At 35.8% G+C, this 27,048-nt stretch overlaps 1 protein-coding gene, 2 long non-coding RNA genes and 20 other non-coding genes across 23 annotated transcripts in view; 1 reads left to right on the top strand and 22 right to left on the bottom strand.

Annotated features, from left to right (window-relative positions):
* LOC122840889 overlaps positions 1–5,530 on the bottom strand; it is a 50,359-nt gene extending 44,829 nt beyond the window's left edge. The window contains exon 1 of the long non-coding RNA XR_006372308.1: positions 5,470–5,530. This is a non-coding gene — a long non-coding RNA (uncharacterized LOC122840889). The remainder of the gene's footprint in view (positions 1–5,469) is intronic.
* ak5 (adenylate kinase 5) overlaps positions 1–18,325 on the top strand; it is an 89,033-nt gene extending 70,708 nt beyond the window's left edge. The window contains exons 11-14 of the mRNA XM_044133668.1: positions 5,554–5,717; positions 14,065–14,181; positions 14,432–14,614; positions 17,326–18,325. Coding sequence (XP_043989603.1) covers positions 5,554–5,717; positions 14,065–14,181; positions 14,432–14,614; positions 17,326–17,400 — 539 coding nt within the window. The 3' untranslated portion in view covers positions 17,401–18,325. The remainder of the gene's footprint in view (positions 1–5,553; positions 5,718–14,064; positions 14,182–14,431; positions 14,615–17,325) is intronic.
* Positions 14,022–16,680, bottom strand: LOC122840887. Its single transcript, XR_006372307.1, has 3 exons — positions 16,345–16,680; positions 14,396–14,533; positions 14,022–14,212 (listed from the first exon to the last, which is right to left on the bottom strand). It is a non-coding gene; the product is annotated as an uncharacterized LOC122840887 (long non-coding RNA).
* A 2,423-nt stretch (positions 18,326–20,748) lies between the features above and the next one.
* On the bottom strand, positions 20,749–20,835 carry trnar-ucu. The gene is given in 2 exon segments: positions 20,749–20,784; positions 20,799–20,835. It is a non-coding gene; the product is annotated as a tRNA-Arg (tRNA).
* A 116-nt stretch (positions 20,836–20,951) lies between these two features.
* trnar-ucu lies at positions 20,952–21,038 on the bottom strand. Its single transcript is given in 2 exon segments — positions 20,952–20,987; positions 21,002–21,038. It is a non-coding gene; the product is annotated as a tRNA-Arg (tRNA).
* A 126-nt stretch (positions 21,039–21,164) lies between these two features.
* On the bottom strand, positions 21,165–21,251 carry trnar-ccu. Its single transcript is given in 2 exon segments — positions 21,165–21,200; positions 21,215–21,251. It is a non-coding gene; the product is annotated as a tRNA-Arg (tRNA).
* Positions 21,252–22,038: 787 nt separating this feature from the next.
* Positions 22,039–22,125, bottom strand: trnar-ccu. The gene is given in 2 exon segments: positions 22,039–22,074; positions 22,089–22,125. It is a non-coding gene; the product is annotated as a tRNA-Arg (tRNA).
* A 128-nt stretch (positions 22,126–22,253) lies between these two features.
* trnar-ucu lies at positions 22,254–22,340 on the bottom strand. Its single transcript is given in 2 exon segments — positions 22,254–22,289; positions 22,304–22,340. It is a non-coding gene; the product is annotated as a tRNA-Arg (tRNA).
* Positions 22,341–22,468: 128 nt separating this feature from the next.
* On the bottom strand, positions 22,469–22,555 carry trnar-ucu. The gene is given in 2 exon segments: positions 22,469–22,504; positions 22,519–22,555. It is a non-coding gene; the product is annotated as a tRNA-Arg (tRNA).
* A 188-nt stretch (positions 22,556–22,743) lies between these two features.
* On the bottom strand, positions 22,744–22,830 carry trnar-ccu. The gene is given in 2 exon segments: positions 22,744–22,779; positions 22,794–22,830. It is a non-coding gene; the product is annotated as a tRNA-Arg (tRNA).
* A 118-nt stretch (positions 22,831–22,948) lies between these two features.
* trnar-ucu lies at positions 22,949–23,035 on the bottom strand. The gene is given in 2 exon segments: positions 22,949–22,984; positions 22,999–23,035. It is a non-coding gene; the product is annotated as a tRNA-Arg (tRNA).
* Positions 23,036–23,374: 339 nt separating this feature from the next.
* On the bottom strand, positions 23,375–23,461 carry trnar-ucu. The gene is given in 2 exon segments: positions 23,375–23,410; positions 23,425–23,461. It is a non-coding gene; the product is annotated as a tRNA-Arg (tRNA).
* A 128-nt stretch (positions 23,462–23,589) lies between these two features.
* trnar-ucu lies at positions 23,590–23,676 on the bottom strand. Its single transcript is given in 2 exon segments — positions 23,590–23,625; positions 23,640–23,676. It is a non-coding gene; the product is annotated as a tRNA-Arg (tRNA).
* Positions 23,677–23,792: 116 nt separating this feature from the next.
* Positions 23,793–23,879, bottom strand: trnar-ccu. Its single transcript is given in 2 exon segments — positions 23,793–23,828; positions 23,843–23,879. It is a non-coding gene; the product is annotated as a tRNA-Arg (tRNA).
* A 128-nt stretch (positions 23,880–24,007) lies between these two features.
* Positions 24,008–24,094, bottom strand: trnar-ucu. The gene is given in 2 exon segments: positions 24,008–24,043; positions 24,058–24,094. It is a non-coding gene; the product is annotated as a tRNA-Arg (tRNA).
* A 556-nt stretch (positions 24,095–24,650) lies between these two features.
* On the bottom strand, positions 24,651–24,737 carry trnar-ucu. Its single transcript is given in 2 exon segments — positions 24,651–24,686; positions 24,701–24,737. It is a non-coding gene; the product is annotated as a tRNA-Arg (tRNA).
* Positions 24,738–24,864: 127 nt separating this feature from the next.
* On the bottom strand, positions 24,865–24,951 carry trnar-ccu. Its single transcript is given in 2 exon segments — positions 24,865–24,900; positions 24,915–24,951. It is a non-coding gene; the product is annotated as a tRNA-Arg (tRNA).
* A 128-nt stretch (positions 24,952–25,079) lies between these two features.
* trnar-ucu lies at positions 25,080–25,166 on the bottom strand. Its single transcript is given in 2 exon segments — positions 25,080–25,115; positions 25,130–25,166. It is a non-coding gene; the product is annotated as a tRNA-Arg (tRNA).
* Positions 25,167–25,294: 128 nt separating this feature from the next.
* trnar-ucu lies at positions 25,295–25,381 on the bottom strand. Its single transcript is given in 2 exon segments — positions 25,295–25,330; positions 25,345–25,381. It is a non-coding gene; the product is annotated as a tRNA-Arg (tRNA).
* Positions 25,382–25,929: 548 nt separating this feature from the next.
* Positions 25,930–26,016, bottom strand: trnar-ucu. Its single transcript is given in 2 exon segments — positions 25,930–25,965; positions 25,980–26,016. It is a non-coding gene; the product is annotated as a tRNA-Arg (tRNA).
* Positions 26,017–26,349: 333 nt separating this feature from the next.
* On the bottom strand, positions 26,350–26,436 carry trnar-ccu. Its single transcript is given in 2 exon segments — positions 26,350–26,385; positions 26,400–26,436. It is a non-coding gene; the product is annotated as a tRNA-Arg (tRNA).
* A 136-nt stretch (positions 26,437–26,572) lies between these two features.
* trnar-ccu lies at positions 26,573–26,659 on the bottom strand. Its single transcript is given in 2 exon segments — positions 26,573–26,608; positions 26,623–26,659. It is a non-coding gene; the product is annotated as a tRNA-Arg (tRNA).
* Positions 26,660–26,787: 128 nt separating this feature from the next.
* Positions 26,788–26,874, bottom strand: trnar-ccu. Its single transcript is given in 2 exon segments — positions 26,788–26,823; positions 26,838–26,874. It is a non-coding gene; the product is annotated as a tRNA-Arg (tRNA).
* Between the last annotated feature and the right edge of the window lie 174 nt (positions 26,875–27,048).

Raw genomic sequence — 27,048 nt, 5'->3', positions numbered from 1 at the left:
CAGAATAAAATAAATAGATACTTACATGCTATTAAGTTGTTATTCTAGAGAAGCAGAATCAAAATAGTTATAAAACTGTAATATTCATTGCTATAAAAAATATTGACTATAAATGGTCTAAAAGCTGTTAAATAAAATCTAACTTGATTAAAAACTAAGCAGTGATCAAGCTTTGAACAAAAACTAACCATCTGTTGAACAGTAGATGCTTTTCCATTACAAAAGTGTGTGAATCTTTATTTATAATCTGCTAATGTTGGGGAAAAAAAGGCTTTTTCACAACTGCAGTGTTTCCATTAAATAGGAAATTTAATTAAAATCACACGAGAGTAAGCTTGTTCTCGCTGTAAGTCATTAAAATCATGGCAGCAATGCATGTAAACAGCTATATGAGACATTTATAATTCAGCCATAATGCTAACGTTCATCTCGTTATCGCCAAAAATAACATCAACATGTTGATCATGTGAAGCCTAAAGAAAGTTTCCGTTGCAGTTTTGCAAAAATACATCCGTTTGGCTACAGCTGGAAAAAAAAACACCTCATCCTAGTGGAAAAACTTTCTATCATAAAGCATGAGGATCTTTTAGAAATTTTCACGTTTCCATAAAGCAAATTTATTTTTGTAATTTGATTTTGGCCAATTTTATGGTCAATGGAAACACAGTTAATGTTAGAGAGCGAAAACAGTGTAGCATCATTAGATTTATTAATAAGATTAATAAACACACTAGATTAGGACACTGTAACAGCATTATTGTGCATCTGCATCTAAGAAATACTTTTATCAACAACATGTGAAAATTTCAGACCTTTTTGCTTGACTTACCATCTATACAGTTTAGAGCTGATCTGTTGATTATTGATTTTGGATCAACTAAAAATTGTAGAGCAAAAAGTGTTTAATAAGATATTTTTTACAGAGGCAAAAACTAAGATACTTGAGGACTTCTGGGTAGAACAGATTTAAAGACATAAGGTTTTTTTATATCATAAATGCAAAATGTATATTTTGTTGTAAATATTTCAGCATATTTACTTATCTAAGAATATTATTCTTTCAGCAAAAGGCATTTTTGAGTCTCTGTACTGCAGTTAATGATTACTTGATCACTAAATTAGTTGTTGATTAGTTCAGTACTGTAATTTATTAATCACGATTAATCGTTTCATGGCGCTAAAATATAATAAGTCGCCTCTATTCAATACATTCTACTTTATCCATAACCAACGTAAAACCAACTCAGACAAAGAACACGTCCCCATCATGGTGTAATGCTCATAAATTAGCCAAGATTATTAATAATCATTGTCTGAAGGTTAAATCAATTAACTAATCAATAAGCCTTTGAACAGAGATTAACCCGATATTGACCAATCAGAATTAGTCTTTAGATCCACATGAAAACGCTTCGTTACCCTGAGATTTAATTTAGAAAATAAAAACCACAGTTTTAGTCAGTTGTATGGTATTAGTGTCGCCTACGTGTTGTTTCCTGAGTGAATTGTGCGGCAGTAGAGCGTTTACAGACGCTGCAGTTCTCATCGCCGCTGTTCTGGGTTCAGTTTCTCATTTTTAGACTTTCTCTGCCCATTTCCTCGCCAACGATAAAAAACCAGTAGTGCCAAGAAAAGAAAAAAAAAAAAAAAAAGAGCTGCTTTTCATTAAAAGTTGTGCATAAAGTTTTCTTCCATTTAAATTTTGTTCACATACTTCCAGCTGGTAGAAAAGTTTTTTATGTAGTTAAAGGAGAGATTATGGCTTTTGAGAAAATACTAATCTGAAATTATAAGGATTTTATGTAAATTTCTCTTCGTTTCTGTCTCTTATCCAGTCTGCTGCTCTTGCTTTCATTCCTCTCATTATATAGTCTGTCTGCTAAGAAATTACCATTTTGTTCCCTTAATTGCCTTACATTTAAAGAGTGAAATCCCTGCTGCTGGGAAATATTTTGTCATGTGAAATGATGCAATTTGCAAGCAGAATCCTCTGTTATCAGTCCTGTTTTCCACAGAAATACTTTGATCTTGTTAGGATTTAAAGGATTAATTGATGAATCGACCACAGAATATAAATGTAAAAAGTTAAAACTGTTTAATCCTTTTATCAAAAACAATTAAAATCACAAACTGTGGCATAAAGAAACCAGCATTTTACACTTTGAACAAGTCTGACTACGCTGAGTGGAAAGTTTGATAAAACTAAATTTAAAGTAGAACATGGACCGATTAATGTTTTGAATATTGTAACACTGATCTTGAAGCAACTGATTCAATTTCTTTTAAAAAATTGCTCACAAGTTGAACAAGATCAGTAGATTTGGGGTAAATTAAAAATTTAAAAGTTGATGGTGAATGTTTTTACAGTTTTCTCCGAACCAACGCAGGATATTTAAAGAAATTAAATCCTGCAAGTTGTTGGAAAACTACAAAAAGAAAAGAAAAAAATATATCAGATGGTATTCCGTAAGCATTTAATTTAAAATATATTGCAGGATTGTGCAGCACGACGGCTGGGAGAAAACCAAAAGCATTTTTATTGTAGTCGCTGGCATTTACAGCCATTTTCCTTTTTGTTGGTTTACACTATTTGTGCTTCTGTTCGCAAACCGTTTAAAGCAAAAAACAAATTTTACATCAATACTGAAGAGCCACAACAGAAAATAATGGAGTTGGTCCAAAGGTATAATCAATATATATATATATATATATATATATATATATATATATATATAATGTGTGTGTGTGTGTGTGTGTGTACACTCACTGCCAACGATCAGCCCCTGTGTGAACAACTGAGGCATCCTAATTAGTGGAGGCAATAAGCCCGTCTCTGCTGCTATCCATTCATCATTTAGGTTTAAATATTAGCCACTAAAACATGAAGTAAATTATTACGCAACAGAGCAGACTTAGAAATTGAATTATATCTGTGATTTTTCTTCATTTTTCCACCGTCCTTGCCTCGTGTAACACGACTCTTCACCTCTTTCATTTATTTCCCGTCACATCATGTTCTCACACATTCTGGGATGTTTCAGTTCATCAAATCTGAGAGAAAATAGATTCTGGATGAAACAAATCGGAAAAAACTTGAGTACATTTGCAAGTTTTGGTCTTTCAGAACTGGATTTTTTGCTGAAAGCCAATCAGTTTTGCAGAACCGAGTCGATTTTAACAGAATTGATGCAATCGCTTAGATTTTTTTTCCCCTTTATTGTAGCTTTTGTAAACCTAAAAACTCACATCAAAATTAACATAAAATGCTTCACACTGAAAAAATGCTTAAAAAATTTGCAACTCTACTAGTTTCTACCTCCAAGTAGAAATATAAACCTGATAAAACAGGAATAATAGTGATTTCTGTAATGTTATTGTTAAACTTTATCATATTTTTAGTTTTTCTGGTTATTCTGATTTTTGGATGTGACATTTACTTTGTTATAATGGTTCATTTATATTAACTTCTGGATAAATTGTTGCCATTTATTTCTTAGATTTTATTTACATTTATCTCTTCTTCCAGCTTGTTTTTAAAGTATTTTGCTGTGAACACAACAGTTTGACCTCAGTTACATTAAATAAGCATGAATTTTGGTATATTTTTTAAATTTCAAACTGGCACATAAACGTATCGACAGCAGAAAAAACAATAATTATTTTAATCATATAAACGTTACATGAAATATCTGAATGCAGTGGTTTGATTTTTCTGGTGAATTTTCTCAAATTATTGTGATGTCAAAATTATACAAATAATCTACTGTAATCTGGTTTCTAGTTTTGAAGCATGTTTGAGAATCAATCAGTAATTTTATTTTAAGATTACTTCCTTTTTTCTAAAGTTTTTCTCCAACAATAACTCACAACTCTCAGAAAATTAAAATGAAAGCTACTTAAAAATAAAGATTTTATTTATTTTTTTTAAAAAGAGCCAAAAAATAGAGAGAGTAAAATTGGAAAATAATTTATGTTTAAGCTGTAATCCATCCATTTCTTCTGGTTGCTCAACATTGTGTAAAGAATCTAAATTAATTGCTTTTATCAGATCCAAATGCATCCTGCTGGCTGTTAAAACGTTCAATGAGTGCTTTTTGATAAAAGAGCAAGATAAATCTATAATCTGGTTTCCTTTGGGTCTCTGAGGCGAGCTCACGTCGGTCTGCTCTCTCTGAGGAAGCGGAGGCGAAGACGTTTTGTTTCTGCATGTGAGCAGAGAGCAGTGACAGTCCAACTCCAGGAGGATATTGATGAATATAAAGCACCAGCTTTAATTGCTTGGCTCCTGGCTGCTTTTGATAAATCACCCAGCTTCTGCGTTTCACCTGCAAGCGTTAAATTCAGCCTGCAGGGGTTTCCTCTGACCTTAAACCCAAACTACTATCCAATTAGTAAATGGAAACGGCTTTATTGTGTGTATTTATATGTAAATGTCGCCATCTTTGTTTTCTTCCCTGGTTTTATAGTCTGTAAAATATGAGCTGCATCTAAATTCAGGCGCTGTGAGGATGGTGAGATCCATCTGAGCGGGAAAGATGTGTTCAAATCTAGCAGTTAAGATCGTAAAATGCAAAATATGCCACATCTGACCAGCTGCAAACTGAAGGCTTCAAGACGTGCAGGTTATTTAATACTCATAATAATGTTATGATCCATGAATCCACGGAAATTAAAGCTGACACAAGTGAGAATAACTTTTTTACAGCAGCTTTCAACACCTTGTATTATGCAAGGCAGCCATTTTGGATTTGGAGGTTGGTGCTGGAGCGTATCGCTGTGCGAAATGGAAAGTCTACTCAATCAGTTACTGACTAACTGATCAAAAATACCAATTATTAAATATTTAAAAATTACATAATTGGACTAAAATACAAAGTTAAGTGGAAATGTTGGTATTTTAAATATCAAAAATAAAATAATTTATATAAATAATTACAAAATAACAAAATGAGGCAGAAGAATTTTTTCCAAATCAGTTTCTTTCAATAAAAAACCCTTATGAAACTTTAATAAAAACTGCATGTGTGCCTGGTGAATTTTGATTAAAACCTGTTTGATTTTCATTCTCTAGGTATAGAATCCAGACATTTTATTCAACTAAGAGTAGCGATACTTCATAATAAAATCACTCAAGTAAAAGTAACTAGAGCACAGAAAAAAAAAACCTCTTAAAGTAAATTTTTGCCAAAAAGTTAACCGAGTAAATGTAACTCCGGGATTAAACAACATGTGTTCATCGCAAATATACAAGTTGGCTAAACTTTTTACCAAATTACATCAAAATAAATAGATAATTTTGCCTTTTTATGTTTTGTTAGACATACTGATAATTATCTGATTTCCTCCATTATGTTGCTTCTGTATTGTTTTCCCCTCTGTGTTTTCACTCCTAAAAACAAAGCAAGTGCCCACAGCTCACTCACTCACCATCCTCATCCTTTTACTGCCTCCTCCACGTTCTTCTCTCACCTTTCAATTTCCTCCACTTCATCCTGTCTGCGCTGCGGGTCGTTCCCCCCTGAGGGTACTGACTGATCTCCGTCTGTGTCTCAGGCGGGCCGGGTTCGGGGAAGGCTCTGCAGTGCGAACGGCTGGAGGAGCGGTTCGGCCTGCGCCGCGTCACCCTGGGCGACCTGTTGTGTAGCGAGATGCAGCGTCACAGCGAAAGAGGGCGCCACCTACAGGACGTTCTGGAGAGAGGAGAGAAGCTGCCAGAGGTCAGTCTTTAACTTTGCATTGAGATTTAATGTGACAGACTATCATAAGTAATAATATAGAAGGAAACAAAAAAATATTTTTAAATAATCTGAAAAGTGTGGCGTGCATTTATATTTAACCTCCCCAGAGGGTTTTTTTTTTCTAAACCAAAGAAGGCATACAAAAACCATGACGGCGTATTAACACTATTATAAATAGAAAAAAAAATTTGTAATTAATTTCAACTAAAAACTTTTCCAGAAAAAACAAGTAAATTTCTGAGTTTCAAAACTAAAATTTTTAAATCTCTTGAATTTTCTAGAAAAAAAAACGTGGAAGGCAAAAATTTGCTAAAAAATAATTTTTATAAATAAACATTTTAAGATCTCAGAAATGTAAGGGTTTTTTTTAGCACATTTTTGTCTTCAAACACAGAAAATGTTTCTAGAAAATTTCTGAAAATCTCAAAATTTCTGCATTTTTCGGTGGAAATTGAATCCTTGTTTTTTCTGTCTGCAACGGATCCAATATGCAAAACAATCGTTACAGACTAGTAAACAGAAGTATTGATCCACCAAATAATCAATTAGATAAAAAAAAGAGAACCAAAATCAGCAAAAAAAAAAAAATACTACAAATTAAAATGAAACAAACTTTAGATTTAGCAAAATAAACTTGGAGGATTTTTACATTGCAGAATTTTACATTGTGTATCATATTGATTGACAAAGTAAAAACATAAATAACTAAATAAAAATCCTGTCATTATGTGAAAAAAAAATAGTGGAGCTCTGACTAAAGAATAATTTTTTAATGTAATCAAATAAAGTTTGTCACTATTATAACTATTTATGTTTGTTCAACATGACAACCTAGAGTTAATGTATTAGTTTGGACAAACTTAATTTGATCATTTATAACAAACTACATTTTTTTAAAGTTGGATCTCCCGTTTTATTTTTTTTTTTGTGTATTTTTAAAATAATACAAATCACATATTCAATAGTAAGCCTATTTAATTTTTGTTTAGTTTAATATTCAACCTGAACAAACTGAACAGAGAATACACATCATGTCGTCACATCAAGCACATGAAAACTTTAAATTTTTCCTCCACAAGTGGCAAAAAACACTGATTGAGATCCCGATTACTACACATAAACAATAAAATTTAACAATTGCACTTAAGTGATGAACCATTCACCACATTTCTATAGAAATGTTTTTTCAAAGAACTTCCATGAATGATCAGTGTTTCCTAAAACACTTGAAAGCTGAATGAGTAGAAAAGCCCTTTGCACCAAACTGATGCTGGAATAACCTGAACAACGGATCAAAAACAATAAACATCTTTGGTTTTGACTCAAAATGCTGCTTATTTTGTCAATATATGGCTTTTGATTAAAATGTAATTAACTACAAATACTACAATTAACTCAGTTAAACATTTTAATTGATAGTAGGGAGATTAGGCTAACATTAAGATCATTTTTGTTGTTCATCTTTAGGTTTTTGTCAGGAATTAAACACCTGCAGCTGCAACCATTAGCAATACAGCGACCATTTAAACCTTTTAAAAAAAACAAAAACTTTTTAAATAAAAAAAGAAAAAATCAAAACCGAAATGCACAGGAATCTTCATTACATTCTTTTAATCAAGCTGGATTCCACACATTGTGAAAAACAAAAGCCAAGTCAGCTAACAGAACTTTTTTATGGAAAAAGAAATTGAAAAATGTTGCGATTTCATAGAAATGTCATCTGAGGATTAGATCACCAAAAGGCACATCTGGAGCAGATATTAGAATAAGCGATTCGTCGACTAAACAGAAGAATCAAATCTTAAACATGTTGCACCAAAACAGATCGATGAATGGAGAACGGAGTCAACAAACCAAGACATGAAAGGTTATTAAAGCATAAAGCAATGAGATAAAAGATTATTGATTCAGTATTAAAAGATTTCTCTCCTTGCTGATAACATGTTTTCCTGCCAAAGATTAATTTTGGAAATGCAGAGGGAGGACTGAGGGGGGAACATTACACGCTCAAGACGCCTTAAACTGGTTTACACAGAGAGATAGATCAGCTGTGCAGCGTACCAGACGGCGCTGGCACGGATGTGTGCGTGTGTTTACTGGAGACACACGCTGTGAAACCACATGTGATATGATGAGATAAAATCCAATCCAAACAAAACTGTTTCTGCAATCCAATCAGGCAACCAATAAAAGTGATTTCATTACTGGGGTGGTAATGGTGTGAACTCCACTCTTCCTAAAAGGAATAAAAAAATGGAATCTGGACAAACGTCCAGAAAACTGCAGAACAGCTGAAACACTGAGTTCCTATAAACCTAAACTAAAAACCCATCTGTTCAGAGTTGCTTTTGAAACGTAATAAAAGAACCAACATTTTGATATGTGATAATCGCACTTCTCAGTTGTTGAATGTGTGGTGTCGTCTACAATCAGAGCAAAAGTAGCACTACTTCGACATATTTTTACTCAAGTAAAAGTAAAAAGTAGCCGTCCAAGAATAACAAGAATTTGGTAAAACTTCCACTCTGGTACCGAGTAACTGATCAAATTATCAATAGTTTAATATTTAAAAATTACAACATCAGCTGGACCAAAATATAAAGTTAAGTGGAAATTTTTGTATTTTAAGGACCAAAATGACAATAATTTATGTAAATAACAAAAAAAAAACGTTTCCAAATCACTTCATTTCAACAAAACAAACTTATGAAACCTCAACAAAAGTTTCACACACAGTTGTGTGTCTGTGTCTGGTGAATTTTTGGTTAAAACATGTTTGTTCTTCATTCACAAGAGAATCCAGACATTTTACTCAAGAGTAGCAATACTTTATGACAAAATTACTCAAGTAAAAGTAAAGTGTAGTAAAAATACTCCTAAAAATACTTTTTATTAAAAAAAATAAAATAAAAAAAAATAAAAAAATGGTTACTTGGGTAACGCTGTCCAAGGCTTTGGATTTTTGTGTTTTTAATAAAGTGTAAAGCATTTTAAAATGCCTTGTTGCAGTTCAACGTGGCCAAGCGTTACATGAACTGAAACCATCTGTGAGGTTCTGCAGCTTCACTTCTCCGAGTTTAGAATCAGCCATTTCTTCCTTCACTCTTCCTGTCTTCCAGGTTATCTACTACGGTGCACAGTGTTATTGTGCACTAAATCTTACATCCAAACTGATCAACCCTGTGCACATATATAGATTTTTATTAGTTTGACAAATCGCGCAGCCCTGAGAGGAGTACCATTTCTCACTGTTGCTACAAGTTGCTCTGATATTTCAAGGCTCCTAAATGAGTCCAGTTTCCAAAAGTTTATAAACCACTTGGTTCCGTTCCCTAGTAAGTGGTGAGGCTCGATTAAAGCATTTTAATTAATTCTCAAATCGTAAACCATATAATCAACAAAATAAGCAAAATTTTGATTCAAAAGCAGTTTTGCTGCTAAATTATTGAATAAACATAGGCTACATATGACCTCAACAACAACAATATCTATTGTTTTTAATCTGTTCTTTAGGTTATTCAACCATCATATTTACTGAAATGTTATTATACCCATCGACCTTTCAAGTGTTTTATGTAGCTTCTGTAGAAATGTGGACGTTGGAAGCGTCCGTTTGCTGCTACAAGCTTAGCATTGAGATGCTAATTTAGATTTGACTAGCTTCACTAATAAACTAACTCCTTTAAGGACAACTTGTACACAACAGTAATCTTTTTCAGCGTCTAATCACATTGGTTTTTAAAAGCAAAATATTTACCCAGTGGGTCAAGAGAAGCGGCTTCGTCCTCCATCGTTGTTGTATGCGGATGCAGGTTGTGCGTCAGAGTTGGGAGCGTACCGGAAACACAATACAAAAGGTTCCGGCTCGCTTTTAAAAGTGAATAATTGCATAATAAATTAACACATTTAGATCTATGTAATTAATATATGAATCAAAATGAGCATGTTAAAGTCCCAGCCTAGGACGGCGTTTTGGAAACACTGCAGACAGAAATAAGAAGTAAATTTCTACCATAACTGTCAAATGTTTCTGAGATTAATCTCAGAATTTGAAGGGGGTGTTTTATTATTATTTTAACTACAACACCTCTAATACACCACCGTACCATTCCCGAGTAATAATATCTTAAATCTCAAGTGGAGATTAGATTTTGCCCTGTCTCTTGAAGAAGTAATGGGACGGTCATAGCACATCTTAAAAAGCCTCTAACTGAAGACACATTTGTTGAATCACTGCATTCTTCGAAAGATCATCTTCAAAGGTTCCAAAATCACCAGAAGAGAGCTAAACTTTTTTAGTGGCTTCCTCTTTTTTTGAGCCACTTTATTTGATGCTGCTACTCCAATAGAAACAGAGCTCTCCATCAACACCAAAGGACCTAAACCACGTTAAGGACAACTTGCCTTGTGACAATTTGCTGTTATGATGGAAAACATTGACTTGGTTCAATTAGGACAAAGGAAGACATTTTATAAAATCAGAAATATCTTGAGCCATTAAAAATCCCAGAAGGTTTAAAATGTTTTCCCCCAGGGGGTTGATTGGATGTTGATTAACAGGCATTGGCTCAGTTTATGGTCGCGCTGCACTGAGGGTTAGAAATACTTAAAGAGGACAATAATTAATAACTGCTCATAAACCAGTTTGATTTTATGTTTCACCGCCAACGTGAATAGAGGTGCATCAGGATTAAAGCTACAACAACAGTTCAGATTCTGTTTGTTTCTTTAAAAAAAAAACAAGAAAAAAAACAAGCTGTTTTCTTCATCCAGGCCTCCAGAGTGTCCTTTCATCCTCAGAGTGTAGAAAACTATTGATTCCTCCACTTGTGATGTTCCCTGCCTCCATCTGATGGATTTGTTTTGTATTCGCAGTTGACGGATGACAATTTTTCTCCCAGCGAGAGCTGCTTTGGTCCAATCACAGCAACAGCTTTCAAATCCAAACTGCCTCCCCTGGCATTACTCCAATCCCTACTCTGGTCCATCTCCGTCTCCACACTCCTCCTGCTCCATCTAACGAAGTCCTGAATTTTTGATTTTGTGTCTCCATCTTTTCATGCACAGTTGAAGCCAATGAGGGGAGGCACTACACCCTGAGGAGCATTTACTCCTTCAGGATTCACTAGTGATGATACACCTCACACTAGCTGCATTTCCATTAAACAGAATTGTGCAAATTGAAATTCAGAAAATAAATTCTCGCTAATGTCAGAAAAAAGACCTCACTTTTTCAGATAAAAAGTTTCTGTTCTAGTAAGAGGTGGTTTTTCAGTTGTATCAAAATGGGCCTATTTTGCAAAACTGCAATGGGAACACTTTTTAAAGGCACATGACTAACAGTCGGATGTTACTACTGGTGAAAACAACGAAGAAGACAACAGGAAGTGGTAAGAGGATGATGGTGTGTTTTTGTTTTTATTCACATACTGTGCAGATGGCTCCAGCAGAGCTCTCACAGTTCATTAAAAAGGTGTGTGTCATTCAAACATTGCTGGCTACAATTTGCCCAAAATGTTGCATATTTTAAGTGTAACGGGATTTTCTCTCCAATGCCTAAAGAAGGCTAAAGAAGAGATCATGGCTGAATTATGAAGAAGTACGCCATGGTTTTTAATTACTTAAGGGGTGAGCAAGCTTATTCACGTACAATTTTAGTTTCATTTCTTATTTAGTAAAATAAGAAATGCAATTGTGAAATTGTGGAATGTCGACAGAGTGTTGAAATGGAACACATAGCAGCTAATGTTTCCTTGTAAATGCAGCAAAGCTTGTTCACAAGAGAAGTAATCATTTCACTCCATGACTCTCCATCTACTTCTCGTCTTCTTCCGGTTGTTGATCATGTGATGCAAAAAAAAAAAAAAAGAAGAAGTTATTTCCATTACAGTTTTGCGAAATAAACAAATTTTCAGGCACCTAATCCTAGCACCTAATTGAAAAAAGCTTTTTAACTGGCATATTTGCATTAAGTTTATTTATTTTCAAAATGTCAAATTGCGCAATTGTTTGGTCAACGGAAAAGCAGCTACAGTTTGGTTTGGCTCATCCACAAAACAGGACATGTCCAAACTGGTCGAACAGGAGAGGATCGTCATGGCTGATCTTTCCTCCTTCCAGGACTTATACTGGTTCAGGAGATAATTAACTTTTCTAATGATATTCTTATTTATTGAGATGCAGCTGAAAATAAAATAAAAAAGGGTTAAAGATGAGGCAAACATTTTCTGACATCCCTCCACACTGACCATTTTTCATAGAAGTACAAAATGAAAAATCTTAAAATAATGGTCACTTTATGATAAAATAAAAAATATAATAAATATCATTTCATAATTTCTCTGAAAGTTTTAGGAACAATCAGACTTGAGGACATAAACAAGCGCTGAACTGAGTTACAGGCTGCATAAAAACTCCCACACACAGATTTGCTTTGATTTTTATCAACTAGCAGGAAAATCCCAAACGCTTTCGAGCTCGGCTCACACTTAAGCCTCTTACCACACATTAGGGCTGCGTCCCGTGTTTTCCAACATGAGAACTGCACTATGCTTTTTTTATCTATACGGTATATATACACACAGAGAGCGAACAGAGGACGACTGAGATTTAAGAGGAGGATTAATAATCCCACAGTGGGATTACCAAAGTGCTCCTCTCAAGGTTTTAAAGCAGAATCCTTTGCAGAAATCTCTCTCTGCAGACGTTAAGGGTTTTTTTTTGTCATGGTGAGATAAACTGCAGTCATGTGAAAACTAATAGCACTAGGAGAGTTGATTTGTTGACAAGCTGCTACTGATTTGATGCATTTTTGATCATAGACCTGGACAAAAATGTTTACGCTGCAATATATTTTCTGCTACTGACGAGGTGAAATTGTAGCATAAATCACAGCTACCAGTTCCCTTCCTCTTCCAATCTGAGCAGTTTTTCTCCTGGAGGTCAGATTCAGCTGAAAAGGTTTTTCACACAAAACTTTTATTCAGGGATGACAGTTCTGAGTTTTTGAAAGAAAATCATGAAGCAAGCATCAAGTAAAGTAAAACACACAGCTTCCCTCAACACCACCATCTATAAAAGGGAAAAAAAACAAAATCTAAATCCACCTTCAAGCCTTGCTTTTGGACTGAAAGGAACCAAACTAAAACCTTAAAATTGCATCAACTTTCTGTTGATTACGATATATTAAGCTACATTCCTTAATAAATATCATTCAGGAAGTTTACTGTACACTCCATTTTTACTGGCATAAATAATAACAAAAGAGCAACAGGAATCATAATAATGGTCTGTGCATTAAAGGTAATTTATTGTGCTTCCTGGAACAAGTTAGCATATGTCTATGGGCGAAACAAAACATGCTTATCATATTTTTAGCACAAACTAATTCTTAGATAATGAGGTTTTACTCTTCTCCGGTTTGCCTATTTTCAGATCATATCAGAATGAGCCCCACTCATCGTTTACACTCGCACCTGAAAATACCTGCAAACAGATGCCCAATTATACAACTACACATCTTTGAAAAGCGGAAGTGGAGTCTCCTGGCAATAAGGAGATCAAACTATGGGAATAAAAAAGTAGATGTGAATCCGTGGCAGTTTTCTAATAATAATTTGTTTTTTTAGTCATAGATCAAGATTTAAAGGAGACATATTATGCAAAATTCACATTTTGCCCAATCTTATACTTCCATTTGTGCCTCTACTGCTTCTAAAAACAGACACATAAAACCATTATTTGGCAATAGTTCATGGTTTTTGGTGCCTGGAAAATGACCCATTCAACAGGCACTGCACAGTTACCTAGCAATCCTAGCTGAGCCCAAGCCCATTACCTAGCAACCCAAACAGAGTTCTGCCCGTTACCTAGCACCTCAAGCTGAGCCCAGACCTGTTGCCTAGCAGCCCAAGCAGAGTTCCAGCACGTTTGGTCAGCTGGTTTTCCCGCTGTATGCGCTGCACAAGGGCTGCTAGAAAAGACAAGTGTTCTGTTGTTGACTTACCATCCAGAAACCACTTGCTACATTCTTGTTGGTTGTGCAGGAGGCCCTACTTCTGCTTTTCAAAGATGTAAGGTTGTATAATAGTTTATCTGTTTGCAGCCATTTTCAAGTGCAAGTGTAAACATTGAGTTGGAGGATGTTAAAGTGACAAAAGGCCCTAAAGCAGTTCATTCTGAAAAAAGCTCAAAATCAGAAGAACTGACCAGACAAAAAAATCTCATGATCTAAGAATGATTTTGTGCAAAAACCCCCCCCCCAAAAAAAACATAGTAGGTCACCTTCAATTCATGACATGATGAATTATTTGTGTTGAATCTCTAGGAGACGCTGCTGGAGCTGCTGTGTGACGCCGTGACGTCTGCGGTCCGACAGGGAAAGGGTCTGGTGGTGAGCGGCTTCCCCAGAGACCTGAAGCAGGCGGAGGAGTACGAAGCCAAGGCAAGGCAGCGCACCAACACTGACCCCACATCTGGTCAGAAACATGAATAAAAGATGGAAAAGTCAGAAAAGTTCATCCAAAGAGGAGGGAAGCGGATGAGTCAGTCATGCAGCACAGTCAGAGCCATAAATAGGTGTGAAAGGTGATATTTGCAAGAAGAGATGAGGCAAACAGAAAGAAATTAGATGTTCAGAGTCGGAATTTGTCACATACGGATCCACTGAGACGTTTTCTCCTCTGTGGGATCAGATGGGGGAACCGAGTGCCGTGGTTCTGCTGAGCTGTTCTCCAGAGACGATGACCAGCAGGATCCAGAGCCGCAGCAGATCCTCCTTGTCCTCAGAGAACGCCCTGCAGAGAAGAGCCCAGAACTTCTGCAGCGACGCCAAGGCCGTCATCGCTCACTATGAATGCAAGATGCTGCTGCACACCGTAAGACAGGGCGAGGGTTCAATTCCCTACCAATCCACCGTAAATCCACTCAACTCTAAATTCAAAAACACCAAATCTGTCTAGTTTCTGGGGTAAATATCTTAGCACACCTGAATTAAGAAAAAACTAACTTCCAAGTAACTTTTCAGCTTGTTTTAAGTCAATAATTCTTCAATATAGATTAAAACTACTAGTTACATGAGTTAAATAATCTTCCAGTGGACCAGAAGTTTTTTATCAATTTTAATGAATCATTTACTTAAAACAAGTTATATTTAGCTGAACAGTTAGCTGGAAGTTAGTTATGTCTAGATATTTGCTCTAGATACAAAATATTTGGTAAGATTTTGTGTTTTTGCAGTGAACACAACTTTGTATTTTATATTTTCCCCCTCTTTTGAACATTTGAATTATATTTTTAAGGATTTTACTTACATAAAGAAAAAAAATAAACAACGCAGAAATATTTTATGTAATTTCAATAATTAGATGTGTCTGTGGTCAAACACACCTAATTATGTTTGACCTACTTATTTGATGTGTATGGTGGGGATCTTTAAATGAGACTTTATTCTGAAAATAGAGCCTAGTATAATTGAGAATCCATATTATAGGATTTAACAGAAGCCTTTTGTTTTTAAAGCAATAGGAACAATTTTACTACAGAACTGGCCATAAATAGAAAGGACTTAAGGTAGTGAGCTCATGGATTATAGTTTGTGAAAGTACAGCACTTCCTTGGATAATAAATGATTGAATGATGTATTTATTAATTGCAAACATCAAGGAAATCTGAATTTTTGTGTTGTCAGATGTGTCACCACTCGCTGGTTAATAGTAAAAACAACAGTTGACTCTTTTCACCTAAAGTTATTTATTTCACCATTAATTATCTGCTAAAAGCACCTTTCCTTATCTCAGTACTACTTCCACCCAACTTCAAACTTTAAACCCCAACTTTTTTAATTTAAAGAGTAAAGAGAATTAATTACAACAGCAATCTTCTCCTCCAGTCTATAAACTGTAAGCAGCTTTCTATCATCTCTTCACCATAGCCGGATAATTGGGAATATTATTGCTGCTTTAAAAGGTCAGCTGTGACCTTAAAGGCAACATCTGACTCACTGTGGGCTTCACACACCTCACTGATGTTCCCACTAACACGAGGGCAAGTCAAAAACCACAGACCTTCTGCTTGGAGTTGATCCGCTTCTTTAAAAATAAGCTGTCTGAACATTTGAAATGCCACATCAGCTGTATGCATGCATGCATAGGTCTGTGTGTGCGTGTGTGTGTGTGTGTGTGTGTGTGTGTGTGTGTGCGTGTGCGTGCGTGTGTGTGTGCTTAAATGCCAAGACAGGTACTGAGGCAAGACCAGACCAGGCTAAACGGGTTTTTAATTTAATATAAATACACAAATAAGTATTTATGTAACCTTTTAAATAAAACATGAATTACTAATAGAAAGTAAACAATAATTATGTACATAGTAGCTATATTTCCATTGATCGTTGAGCTGTCCTCGCCCTGAGATTTTAGTTTTCACCGGCTAGGCAGCAAGATAACCATAATAACCAGACTTCTTTCTTTCTTTCTTTTTGCTTGTTTGTCAAAGAATGGCGTCTGACCACTGCTTTCACTATGACCATCGTAAAACTGAAATATACAAGGCATAGTATTGGCTAACATTGCAAACTAGCCATGCTTACTGCAAGCTAACCAATACTTACGAACAAATCTCGTCCAAAACAACAACGTTTCAACGTGATGTCGGTTTAATTCAGGAACTCTTCGGTATTACGTTCCGCCATCTTGGATCTCTGTTTTCTTTTTTTCAGCGTAATCAAACAGTGTAACAAAACATCCACCAGGGGGAGTCCTAATGTGGTTTACAAGAACGTGATCCTGTTTAACAAGTAAAAGGCAGAATAAACATATAACTACGGAATTTCACGTTCTGAAAATAAAATTGGCGATTTTGGAAAAACAAAAAACTCGTTATGGTACAAAGTGTTCGTGTCACTCGAGTCACACGATCAACAACCGGATGTTGACACTGACGTAAACCATGAAGAAGAAAACCACAGGAAGTAGTTGGAGCATGATTTTAATGGTTTATCTTAAACAAATTTATTATCGTGTGATTTTTATTGCGTTTTTTATTTAATTTAAGCACCACAATTTCAGAATTGTGTCTGTTCATCATTAGTGGAATATTGACAACATTTTGTGCACATTTGAAACTGAAACGCAGCTAGCACCATGTGGAAAATGTAGAAACGCCCACTTTAGTCTGCAGAGAACCTCCTCTCCATCAAACAGTTTAATGGCTGAAAAAAAGTGTGGGAGACAAAAGACAGGAAACAAGAGGAGTGGGAGTTCCTATTGCATGAAATTAATACAAAATAAACAAAGCTGGCTCTGTTAGGAGAAATATTTTACGTAATGTGATGTGTCCCTGGTCTGACACACCTGCTAATTACCTAATTATTTAATTCAGATATGTTGAAGCAGACACACCACTTTTCTCATGTCTTTCTTGCTTTTGCTTTTTCCATAGAAGATATAGGAATAATAGAAAGTTGACGACTGCAGGATAAAACAAACAAATGAAAAATAAAATAATCAGCTTCTGGTCCAGGCTGGGCTATGAGCCCTCTGTAGAAATGCTAAATAGTTTCTGAAAGTCTTTTGTTTGCCTCTGTCTGCAGATTGACGCCGAGCGGTCGCCACCTGAGGTTTTTGTCCAGCTCTGCCAAGCCATAGAATCTTCTGCCACCTTCTGATTTCCACCGTTTACACCAGGGGTGTCCATTGTCCAGGACTGAGTTTGTGTGGCCCCCAATCACAGTTAGAAAATTACACAAGTTTTGATGCAGATGGAGACCTTTTGTTTTAAATCAGGGCAAAATTATTACAAACAAGTACAAATCTTCTTGAATGGAAAATGTTTGATGCAATACAAAGTATTCATCTTTTTATTACCATGCTTTCTGTATTCTCTTTAATTTTATAGTAAATAGAAACACATCTATTTAATCATTTTTATTTAAAATTTGCTTTTTTAATTATTGTATGGTTAATTTATTATTGAGCAGATAAAAATGTCATAATATTATTTCAGAAATTGTATATTTCTTAGCCCACAAGTAAATCTGTCTTTACAATTTTGACCTATTTGACCTAAAGGTTGGACACTCCTGGTTTACACCCTGCTGTTCACCTGCTTGAAGACCTTCTTCTTCTTCTCTCACCTCCACATCACTCACACCTGCACCAGCTTATTGAACTTTTGTGGTATGCATGCCTCACCTGCAATCAGTTGCTCCCTCCTCTTCATTTTGCTTCACCCTCTTCCTGTTCCTCACATCAACTTCAATATAATGCTGCCAACTGCAGGATCGAGGCTCATAACTGTACAGAGAAAACAGCGACCCCTGTTGCCACTGGGAGCACGCTGACCGTTTCCATCAGACATTGGAGACGTGATGTGTGTTCATTCTTGTGCTCAGCACTTTGCTTTGTATCGTAACAAGCATGCAGAATTAACAGTTAAAGCTTAAAACTGCCTTTTGTGCATTAAATAAAGAAGCAGCGGAGTATTAAAAGTATTAGAATTACTGCATCTGTGTGTTTTACAAGCTCATTATACGGGTTCTTGTTTGAGTCTGGTAATCTGACTAATAAAGTCTGTGCATTTGTTAAATCGAGTATCTCTTAGTGTTGTTTGTTGTGTCGCTCACCCAGTGATCCCGCAGCGCCATCTGCTGGAACCAAGAAAGGATCACATGGTGTAAACGTCAGAAAGTTCCCTTCAATTTACAGTAGAGACATGAATACGACTCACAGAGACACGTGTAAACAGTATAAACAGCAAAATAAAAAAGGAAGAACATTACATAATTAATCTCATGATACTCCTAGACAAATACCACATACACAAATCTAAAATTACTCATACGACTTCATCTTTTATGGTGTTACAAAAAGAGTCTAACCAGTAAATCATAAATATTTCTGATTCCATCAAGAAGGATAAACAAGATTTTTAATATTTCTGAAGTAATATAGTAAAACAACTAATTTATTTTTGACACTTTTTTTGGCAAATGAGTCATTGTTTACATTATCTAACATTTTCTTGATTTAATTCAATATGTGATTTTACATGAGGATTTTTGCAAAATCAAAAATCATCATGTAATAAAATCAGTAATGCAAATACTGATACATTACATCTATCAGTATTTAGGTTTTTCACATGATAACTCAATATAAATCCCTGAAAAATCAAAGTCTAGCTAACAACCTCATTGGTCACAAAAAAACGTCAAATGCAGATTGTTCTGGAACTGTGACATTTATAACTGGAGAAATAAGTACAAATATTCAAAGTGCCGCGGATTGTATTTGTCATTAATTTACAGTTTCTTCAGTAATTGACAATACTATTATAGCGATAGATTATAATAGAGATAGTGATTTTTTTCCTCGCTTATCCCGACACAACTCTGGATGACTCATTACAACCACTAAAAATCACTTCATTCCAAATAGGACTTTCAATCGCAGGAGATAATAACCAAAGGAAGCTTAGTTCTCAGCAGAATTTAAAAACAGATAGAGACAGTTCAGTTTGTTTCAGACTATGGGACAGAAGGTCTTTATTATATTTGTGAAATGCATTTTTTCTGGGACTCGAACCCACAACCTTTGAATGTCTTCACGAAAGAGTCCAATGGCTGTGGATGTCCTGTTAGCTATATTGTTTTTCTGCTTTCCTTGCCTTTTAATTTGCAATATATGTGATGTTTCATTATATTTGTGAAATGCATAAAGGTTTGACTTGAAGAACTTGCAAAGATCCTCACCAAACATGAATCTCTTCACCACTCTATATTCAAAGCCAAATTGCGCTTAAAACCTTCGCCTGTCCAGGATAGATTTGTTTGGATGAACAGCGGAGCTCAACATCAGCATCCACAATGCTAAGAATAAAGGAGAACCGAGAGATTTTAAAAGATCTCATCAATGTCAATCTATGCATTATATTTGCAAATCTGATTCTGATGACTCAGTGCCTCACCAGCTATGAACCTCATCCTCTCTAGAAGTCCACTGGGTATCACATTGGTGTAAACGTCGAAAGTTCCCTTCAATTCTTTCATGAGGGACATGAATTTTAATTTGCTTAATGTATGTGTGACAGGTAAACAGTATAAACAGCAAAATAAAAAGGAAGAACATTACTCTTAATCTCGAACCCACAACCTTTGAATCTCTTCATCCGCTCTAAAAGACTCATCACTATTCATTGATTTTTAAAAACAATGGAATGGGTCTAACCAGTACTCAAATCTTCATTGTCAAGAAGGATAACAGGATTTTTAATATTTCTGAAGCTCAACATTATGAGTTACCATGTATTTTGACACTGTTTTGGCAAATGAGTCAATTGTTTACATTATCTAAATGCTGATTTAATTCAATACCCATACATGAGGATTTTTGCAAAATCTAAATCTTTCAGACAAACAATACTGCAAAACTGATAAAACATTAAAATCTATCAGTATTTAGGTTTTTCACATGAAAATAATATAAATCCCAAAATCAAAGTCTAGCAAAACAAAATCAACATTTCAAAATAAAAAAGGTGGAAAGTAAAATCAATACTTCAAAATAAAAACTGGAGAAATAAGTACAAATACTTCAAAATAAAAAGGGTATTAAAATCAACACTTCTTCAGTAATGGCTGGACAATCAACACTTCAAAATAAAATATGTGCTTTAAAATAAACCTTCTGTTTTAGTAATGCCTACAATTTGAAAACATAACAAAACCACAACCTTTCAAATCACTTCATTCCAAATAGGATCAATGTCCGTCTAACATTGATGAAAGCTTAGTTCTCAGCAGAATTTAAAAACAGAGTAGGGTACATACAAAGTAGAATCATGGGTTCAATCCCTTAATTGAGCCAACAGGTGAGGTCTTATTATATCAAATGCATCAAAATAGCAGGAGGCTGTATATTTAATCATCATGCAAGTTGATTTTGAAAAACATTTCTAATCTTCATTGTGGTAAGCTCAAATGTCAGTAGAATGAATCAATTAACTTACAAAGGTATGACTCTGGTGGGACTCGAACCCACAACCTTTGAATGTCTTCAGCCGCTCTAGAAGTCCAATGCGCTATCCATTGCGCCACAGAGCCCTTGTTAGCTATATTGTTTCGTTACTGCTACAAGCTTTCTTTCATGAGGGCAGTAGCATTTTAATTTGCTTAATATATGTGATGATTTCATTATATTTGTGAAATGCATAAAGGTTTGACTCTGATGGGACTCGAACCCACAACCTTTGAATCTCTTCATTTGCTCTAGAAGTCCAATGCGGTATCCATTGCGCCACAGAGCCCTCGTATGCTGTATTGTTTCGTTACTGCTACAAACGTTTTCATGAGGGCAGTAGAATTTTAATTTGCTGAATATATATGTGTGACAGGTGACGATTTCATTATATTTAGGAAAATTCATTAAAGTATGACTCTGGTGGGACTCGAACCCACAACCTTTGAATCACTTCATTCCTAATAGGAGTCCAATGCACTATCCATTGCGCCACAGAGCCCTTGTTAGCTATATTGTTTCGTTACTGCTACAAACGTTTTCATGAGGGCAGTAGAATTTTAATTTGCTGAATATATATGTGTGACAGGTGACGATTTCATTATATTTAGGAAAATGCATAAAAGGACAACTCTGGTGGGACTCGAACCCACAACCTTTGAATCTCTTCATCCGCTCTAGAAGACCAATCACTATTCACATTGATTTTTTCAAAAATGTGTATTGTTTCGTTACTGCTACAAACTTTCTTTCATGAGGGCAGTAGAATTTTAATTTGCTTAATATATGTGACGATTTCATTATATTTGTGAAATGCATAAAGGTTTGACTCTGGTGGGACTCGAACCCACAACCTTTGAATCACTTCATTCCTTATAAGAGTCAATACCCATCCATTGTCAATGGATAGCGCATTGGACTCTTTAAATGAAGTGATTCAAAATTGGTAAAGAAATCAAATCAATGCATTTTCAAAATAAAAAAGGTTGGAAAATAAAATCAATGCTTCAATATATATTAAGCAAATTAAAATTCTACTGCCCTCATGAAAGAAAGTTTGTAGCAAAGTGTGCAAAACAAAATCAACACTTCAAAATAAAAAAGGTGGAAAGTAAAATCAATACTTCAAATTAAAATACGACTCTGGCGGGACTCGAATTAGGAATTACTTCATTCCTAATAGGAGTGCAATGCGCTATCCATTGAAAATGCTACAACGAGGGCAGTAGAATTTTAATTTGCTTAATATATGTGACAATTTTATTATATTTGTGAAATGCATAAACGTTTGACTCTGGTGGGACTCAAACCCACAACCTTTGAATCACTTCATTCCTAATAGGAGTCCAATGCGCTATCCATTGCGCCACAGAGCCCTCATGTGCTGTATTGTTTCGTTACTGCTACAAACTTTCTTTCATGAGGGCAGTAGAATATTAATTTGCTGAATATATATGTGTGGCAGGTGATGATTTCATTATATTAAGGAAAATGCATTAAAGTACGACTCTGGTGGGACTCGAACCCACAACCTTTGAATCTCTTCATCCACTCTAGAAGTCCAATGCGTTATCCATTGCACCACAGAGCCCTCGTTAGCTATATTGTTCCGTTACTGCTACAAGCCTTCTTTCATGAGGGCAGTAGAATTTCAATTTGCTGAATATATATGTGTGGCAGGTGATGATTTCATTATATTAAGGAAAATGCATTAAAGTACAACTCTGGTGGGACTCGAACCCACAACCTTTGAATCTCTTCATCCACTCTAGAAGTCCAATGCGCTATCCATTGCGCCACAGAGCCCTCGTTAGCTATATTGTTTCGTTACTGCTACAAGCAAATTATCCATTGCGCCACAGAGCCCTCGTTAGCTGTATTGTTTCGTTACTACTACAAACTTTCTTTCATGAGGGCAGTAGAATATTAATTTGCTGAATATATATGTGTGGCAGGTGACGATTTCATTATATTAAGGAAAACGCATTAAAATACGACTCTGGCGGGACTCGAACCCACAACCTTTGAAATACTTCATTCCTAATAGGAGTCCAATGCGCTATCCATTGCGCCACAGAGCCCTCTTGTTTCGTTACTGCTACAAACTTTCTTTCATGAGGGCAGTAGAATTTTAATTTGCTGAATATATATATGTGACAGGTGACGATTTCATTATATTTAGGAAAATGCATTAAAGTACGACTCTGGTGGGACTCGAACCCACAACCTTTGAATCTCTTCATTCACTCTAGAAGTCCAATGCGTTATCCATTGCTCCACAGAGCCCTCGTATGCTGTATTGTTTCGTTACTGCTACAAACTTTCTTTCATGAGGGCAGTAGAATTTTAATTTGCTGAATATATATGTGTGACAGGTGACGATTTCATTATATGTAGGAAAATGCATTAGAGTACGACTCTGGTGGGACTCGAACCCACAACCTTTAAATCTCTTCATTCACTCTAGTAGTCCAATGCGCTATCCATTGCTCCATAAACCCTTGTTATCTATATTGTTACTGCTACAAGCTTTCTTTCATGAGAGCAGTAGAATTTTAATTTGCTGAATATATATATGTGTGACAGGTGACGATTTCATTATATGTAGGAAAATGCATTAAAGTACGACTCTGCTGGGACTCGAACCCAAAACCTTTGAATCTCTTCATTCACTCTAGAAGTCCAATGCGCTATCCATTGCGCCACAGAGCCCTCGTATGCTGTATTGTTTCGTTACTGCTACAAACTTTCTTTCATGAGGGCAGTAGAATTTTAATTTGCTGAATATATATGTGTGACAGGTGATGATTTCATTATATTAAGGAAAATGCATTAAAGTATGACTCTGGTGGGACTCGAACCCACAACCTTTGAATCTCTTCATCCACTCTAGAAGTCCAATGCGCTATCCATTGCGCCACAGAGCCCTCGTTAGCTATATTGTTTCGTTACTGCTACAAGCTTTCTTTCATGAGGGCAGTAGAATTTAAATTTGCTTTATATATGTGACAATTTTATTATATTTGTGAAATGCATATAGGTTTGACTCTGGTGGGACTCGAACCCACAACCTTTGAATCACTTCATTCCTAATAGGAGTCCAATGCGCTATCCATTGCGCCACAGAGCCCTCTTATGCTGTATTGTTTCGTTACTGCTACAAACTTTCTTTCATGAGGGCAGTAGAATATTAATTTGCTGAATATATATGTGTGGCAGGTGACGATTTCATTATATTAAGGAAAATGCATTAAAGTACGACTCTGGTGGGACTCGAACCCACAACCTTTGAATCTCTTCATTCACTCTAGAAGTCCAATGCGCTATCCATTGCGCCACAGAGCCCTCGTATGCTGTATTATTTCTTACTGCTACAAACTTTCTTTCATGAGGGCAGTAGAATTTTAATTTGCTGAATATATATATGTGACAGGTGATGATTTCATTATATTTAGGAAAATGCATTAAAGTTTTACTCTGGTGGGACTCGAACCCACAACCTTTGAATTACTTCATTCCTAATAGGAGTCCAATGAGCTATCCATTGCGCCACAGAGCCATCTTTAGCTATATTGTTTCGTTACTGCTACAAGCTTTCTTTCATGAGGGCAGTAGAATATTAATTTGCTGAATATATATGTGTGGCAGGTGACGATTTCATTATATTAAGGAAAATGCATTAAAGTACGACTCTGGTGGGACTCGAACCCACAACCTTTAAATCTCTTCATTCACTCTAGAAGTCCAATGCGCTATCCATTGCTCCAAAAACCCTCGTATGCTGTATTATTTCGTTACTGCTACAAACTTTCTTTCATGAGGGCAGTAGAATTTTAATTTGCTGAATATATATATGTGACAGGTGACGATTTCATTATATTTAGGAAAATGCATTAAAGTACGACTCTGGTGGGACTCGAACCCACAACCTTTGAATCTCTTCATTCACTCTAGAAGTCTAATGCGCTATCCATTGCGCCACAGAGCCCTCGTATGCTGTATTATTTCGTTACTGCTACAAACTTTCTTTCATGAGGGCAGTAGAATTTTAATTTGCTGAATATATATATGTGACAGGTGACGATTTCATTATATTTAGGAAAATGCATTTAAAATGACTCTGGTGGGACTCGAACCCACAACCTTTGAATCACTTCATTCCTAATAGGAGTCCAATGCGCTATCCATTGCGCCACAGAGCCCTCGTATGCTGTATTGTTTCGTTACTGCTACAAACTTTCTTTCATGAGGGCAGTAGAATTTTAATTTGCTGAATATATATGTGTGACAGGTGACGATTTCATTATATTTAGGAAAATGCATTAAAGTACGACTCTGGTGGGACTCGAACCCACAACCTTTGAATCTCTTCATTCACTCTAGAAGTCCAATGCGCTATCCATTGCGCCACAGAGCCCTCGTATGCTGTATTATTTCGTTACTGCTACAAACTTTCTTTCATGAGGGCAGTAGAATTTTAATTTGCTGAATATTTATGTGTGGCAGGTGATGATTTCATTATATTAAGGAAAATGCATTAAAGTACGACTCTGGTGGGACTCGAACCCACAACCTTTGAATCTCTTCATTCACTCTAGAAGTCCAATGCGCTATCCATTGCGCCACAGAGCCCTCGTATGCTGTATTGTTTCGTTACTGCTACAAACTTTCTTTCATGAGGGCAGTAGAATTTTAATTTGCTGAATATATATGTGTGACAGGTGACGATTTCATTATATTAAGGAAAATGCATTAAAATCGGACTCGAACCCACAACCTTTGAATTACTTCATTCCTAATAGGAGTCCAATGAGCTATCCATTGCGCCACAGAGCCCTCTTTAGCTATATTATTTCGTTACTGCTACAAGCTTTCTTTCATGAGGGCAGTAGAATTTTAATTTGCTGAATATATATATGTGTGACAGGTGACGATTTCATTATATGTAGGAAAATGCATTAAAGTACGACTCTGGTGGGACTCGAACCCACAACCTTTAAATCTCTTCATTCACTCTAGAAGTCCAATGCGCTATCCATTGCTCCAAAAACCCTCGTATGCTGTATTATTTCGTTACTGCTACAAACTTTCTTTCATGAGGGCAGTAGAATTTTAATTTGCTGAATATATATATGTGACAGGTGACGATTTCATTATATTTAGGAAAATGCATTAAAGTACGACTCTGGTGGGACTCGAACCCACAACCTTTGAATCTCTTCATTCACTCTAGAAGTCCAATGCGCTATCCATTGCGCCACAGAGCCCTCGTATGCTGTATTATTTCGTTACTGCTACAAACTTTCTTTCATGAGGGCAGTAGAATTTTAATTTGCTGAATATATATATGTGACAGGTGACGATTTCATTATATTTAGGAAAATGCATTAAAGTACGACTCTGGTGGGACTCTCAGACCCACAACCTTTGAATTACTTCATTCCTAATAGGAGTCCAATGCGCTATCCATTGCGCCACAGAGCCCTCTTTAGCGATATTGTTTCGTTACTGCTACAAGCTTTCTTTCATGAGGGCAGTAGAATTTTAATTTGCTTAATATATGTGACAATTTTCTTATATTTGTGAAATGCATAAATGTTTGACTCTGGTGGGACTCGAACCCACAACCTTTGAATCACTTCATTCCTAATAGGAGTCCAATGCGCTATCCATTGCGCCACAGAGCCCTCGTTAGCTATATTGTTTCGTTACTGCTACAAGCTTTCTTTCATGAGGGCAGTAGAATTTTAATTTGCTGAATATATATATGTGTGACAGGTGACGATTTCATTATATTTAGGAAAATGCATTAAAATACGACTCTTACTCTGGTGGGACTCGAACCCACAACCTTTGAATCACTTCATTCCTAATAGGAGTCCAATGCGCTATCCATTGCGCCACAGAGCCCTCGTATGCTGTATTGTTTCGTTACTGCTACAAACTTTCTTTCATGAGGGCAGTAGAATATTAATTTGCTGAATATATATGTGTGACAGGTGACGATTTCATTATATTTAGGAAAATGCATTAAAGAACGCCTCTGGAGGGACTCGAACCCCCAACCTTTGAATCACTTCATTCCTAATAGGAGTCCAATGCGCTATCCATTGCGCCACAGAGCCCTCGTTAGCTATATTGTTTCGTTACTGCTACAAGCTTTCTTTCATGAGGGCAGTAGAATTTTAATTTGCTTAGTATATGTGACGATTTCATTATATTTGTGAAATGCATAAAGGTTTGACTCTGGTGGTACTCGAACTGACAACCTTTGAATCACTTCATTCCTAATAGGAGTC

This window comes from Gambusia affinis, linkage group LG12 (genome assembly GCF_019740435.1).
Source record: "Gambusia affinis linkage group LG12, SWU_Gaff_1.0, whole genome shotgun sequence".
In the NCBI taxonomy this organism is placed as follows: Eukaryota; Metazoa; Chordata; class Actinopteri; order Cyprinodontiformes; family Poeciliidae; genus Gambusia; species Gambusia affinis.
The sequence above is the reverse complement of the archived record's forward strand: the minus strand, read 5'-3'. Positions and strand labels throughout refer to the sequence as shown.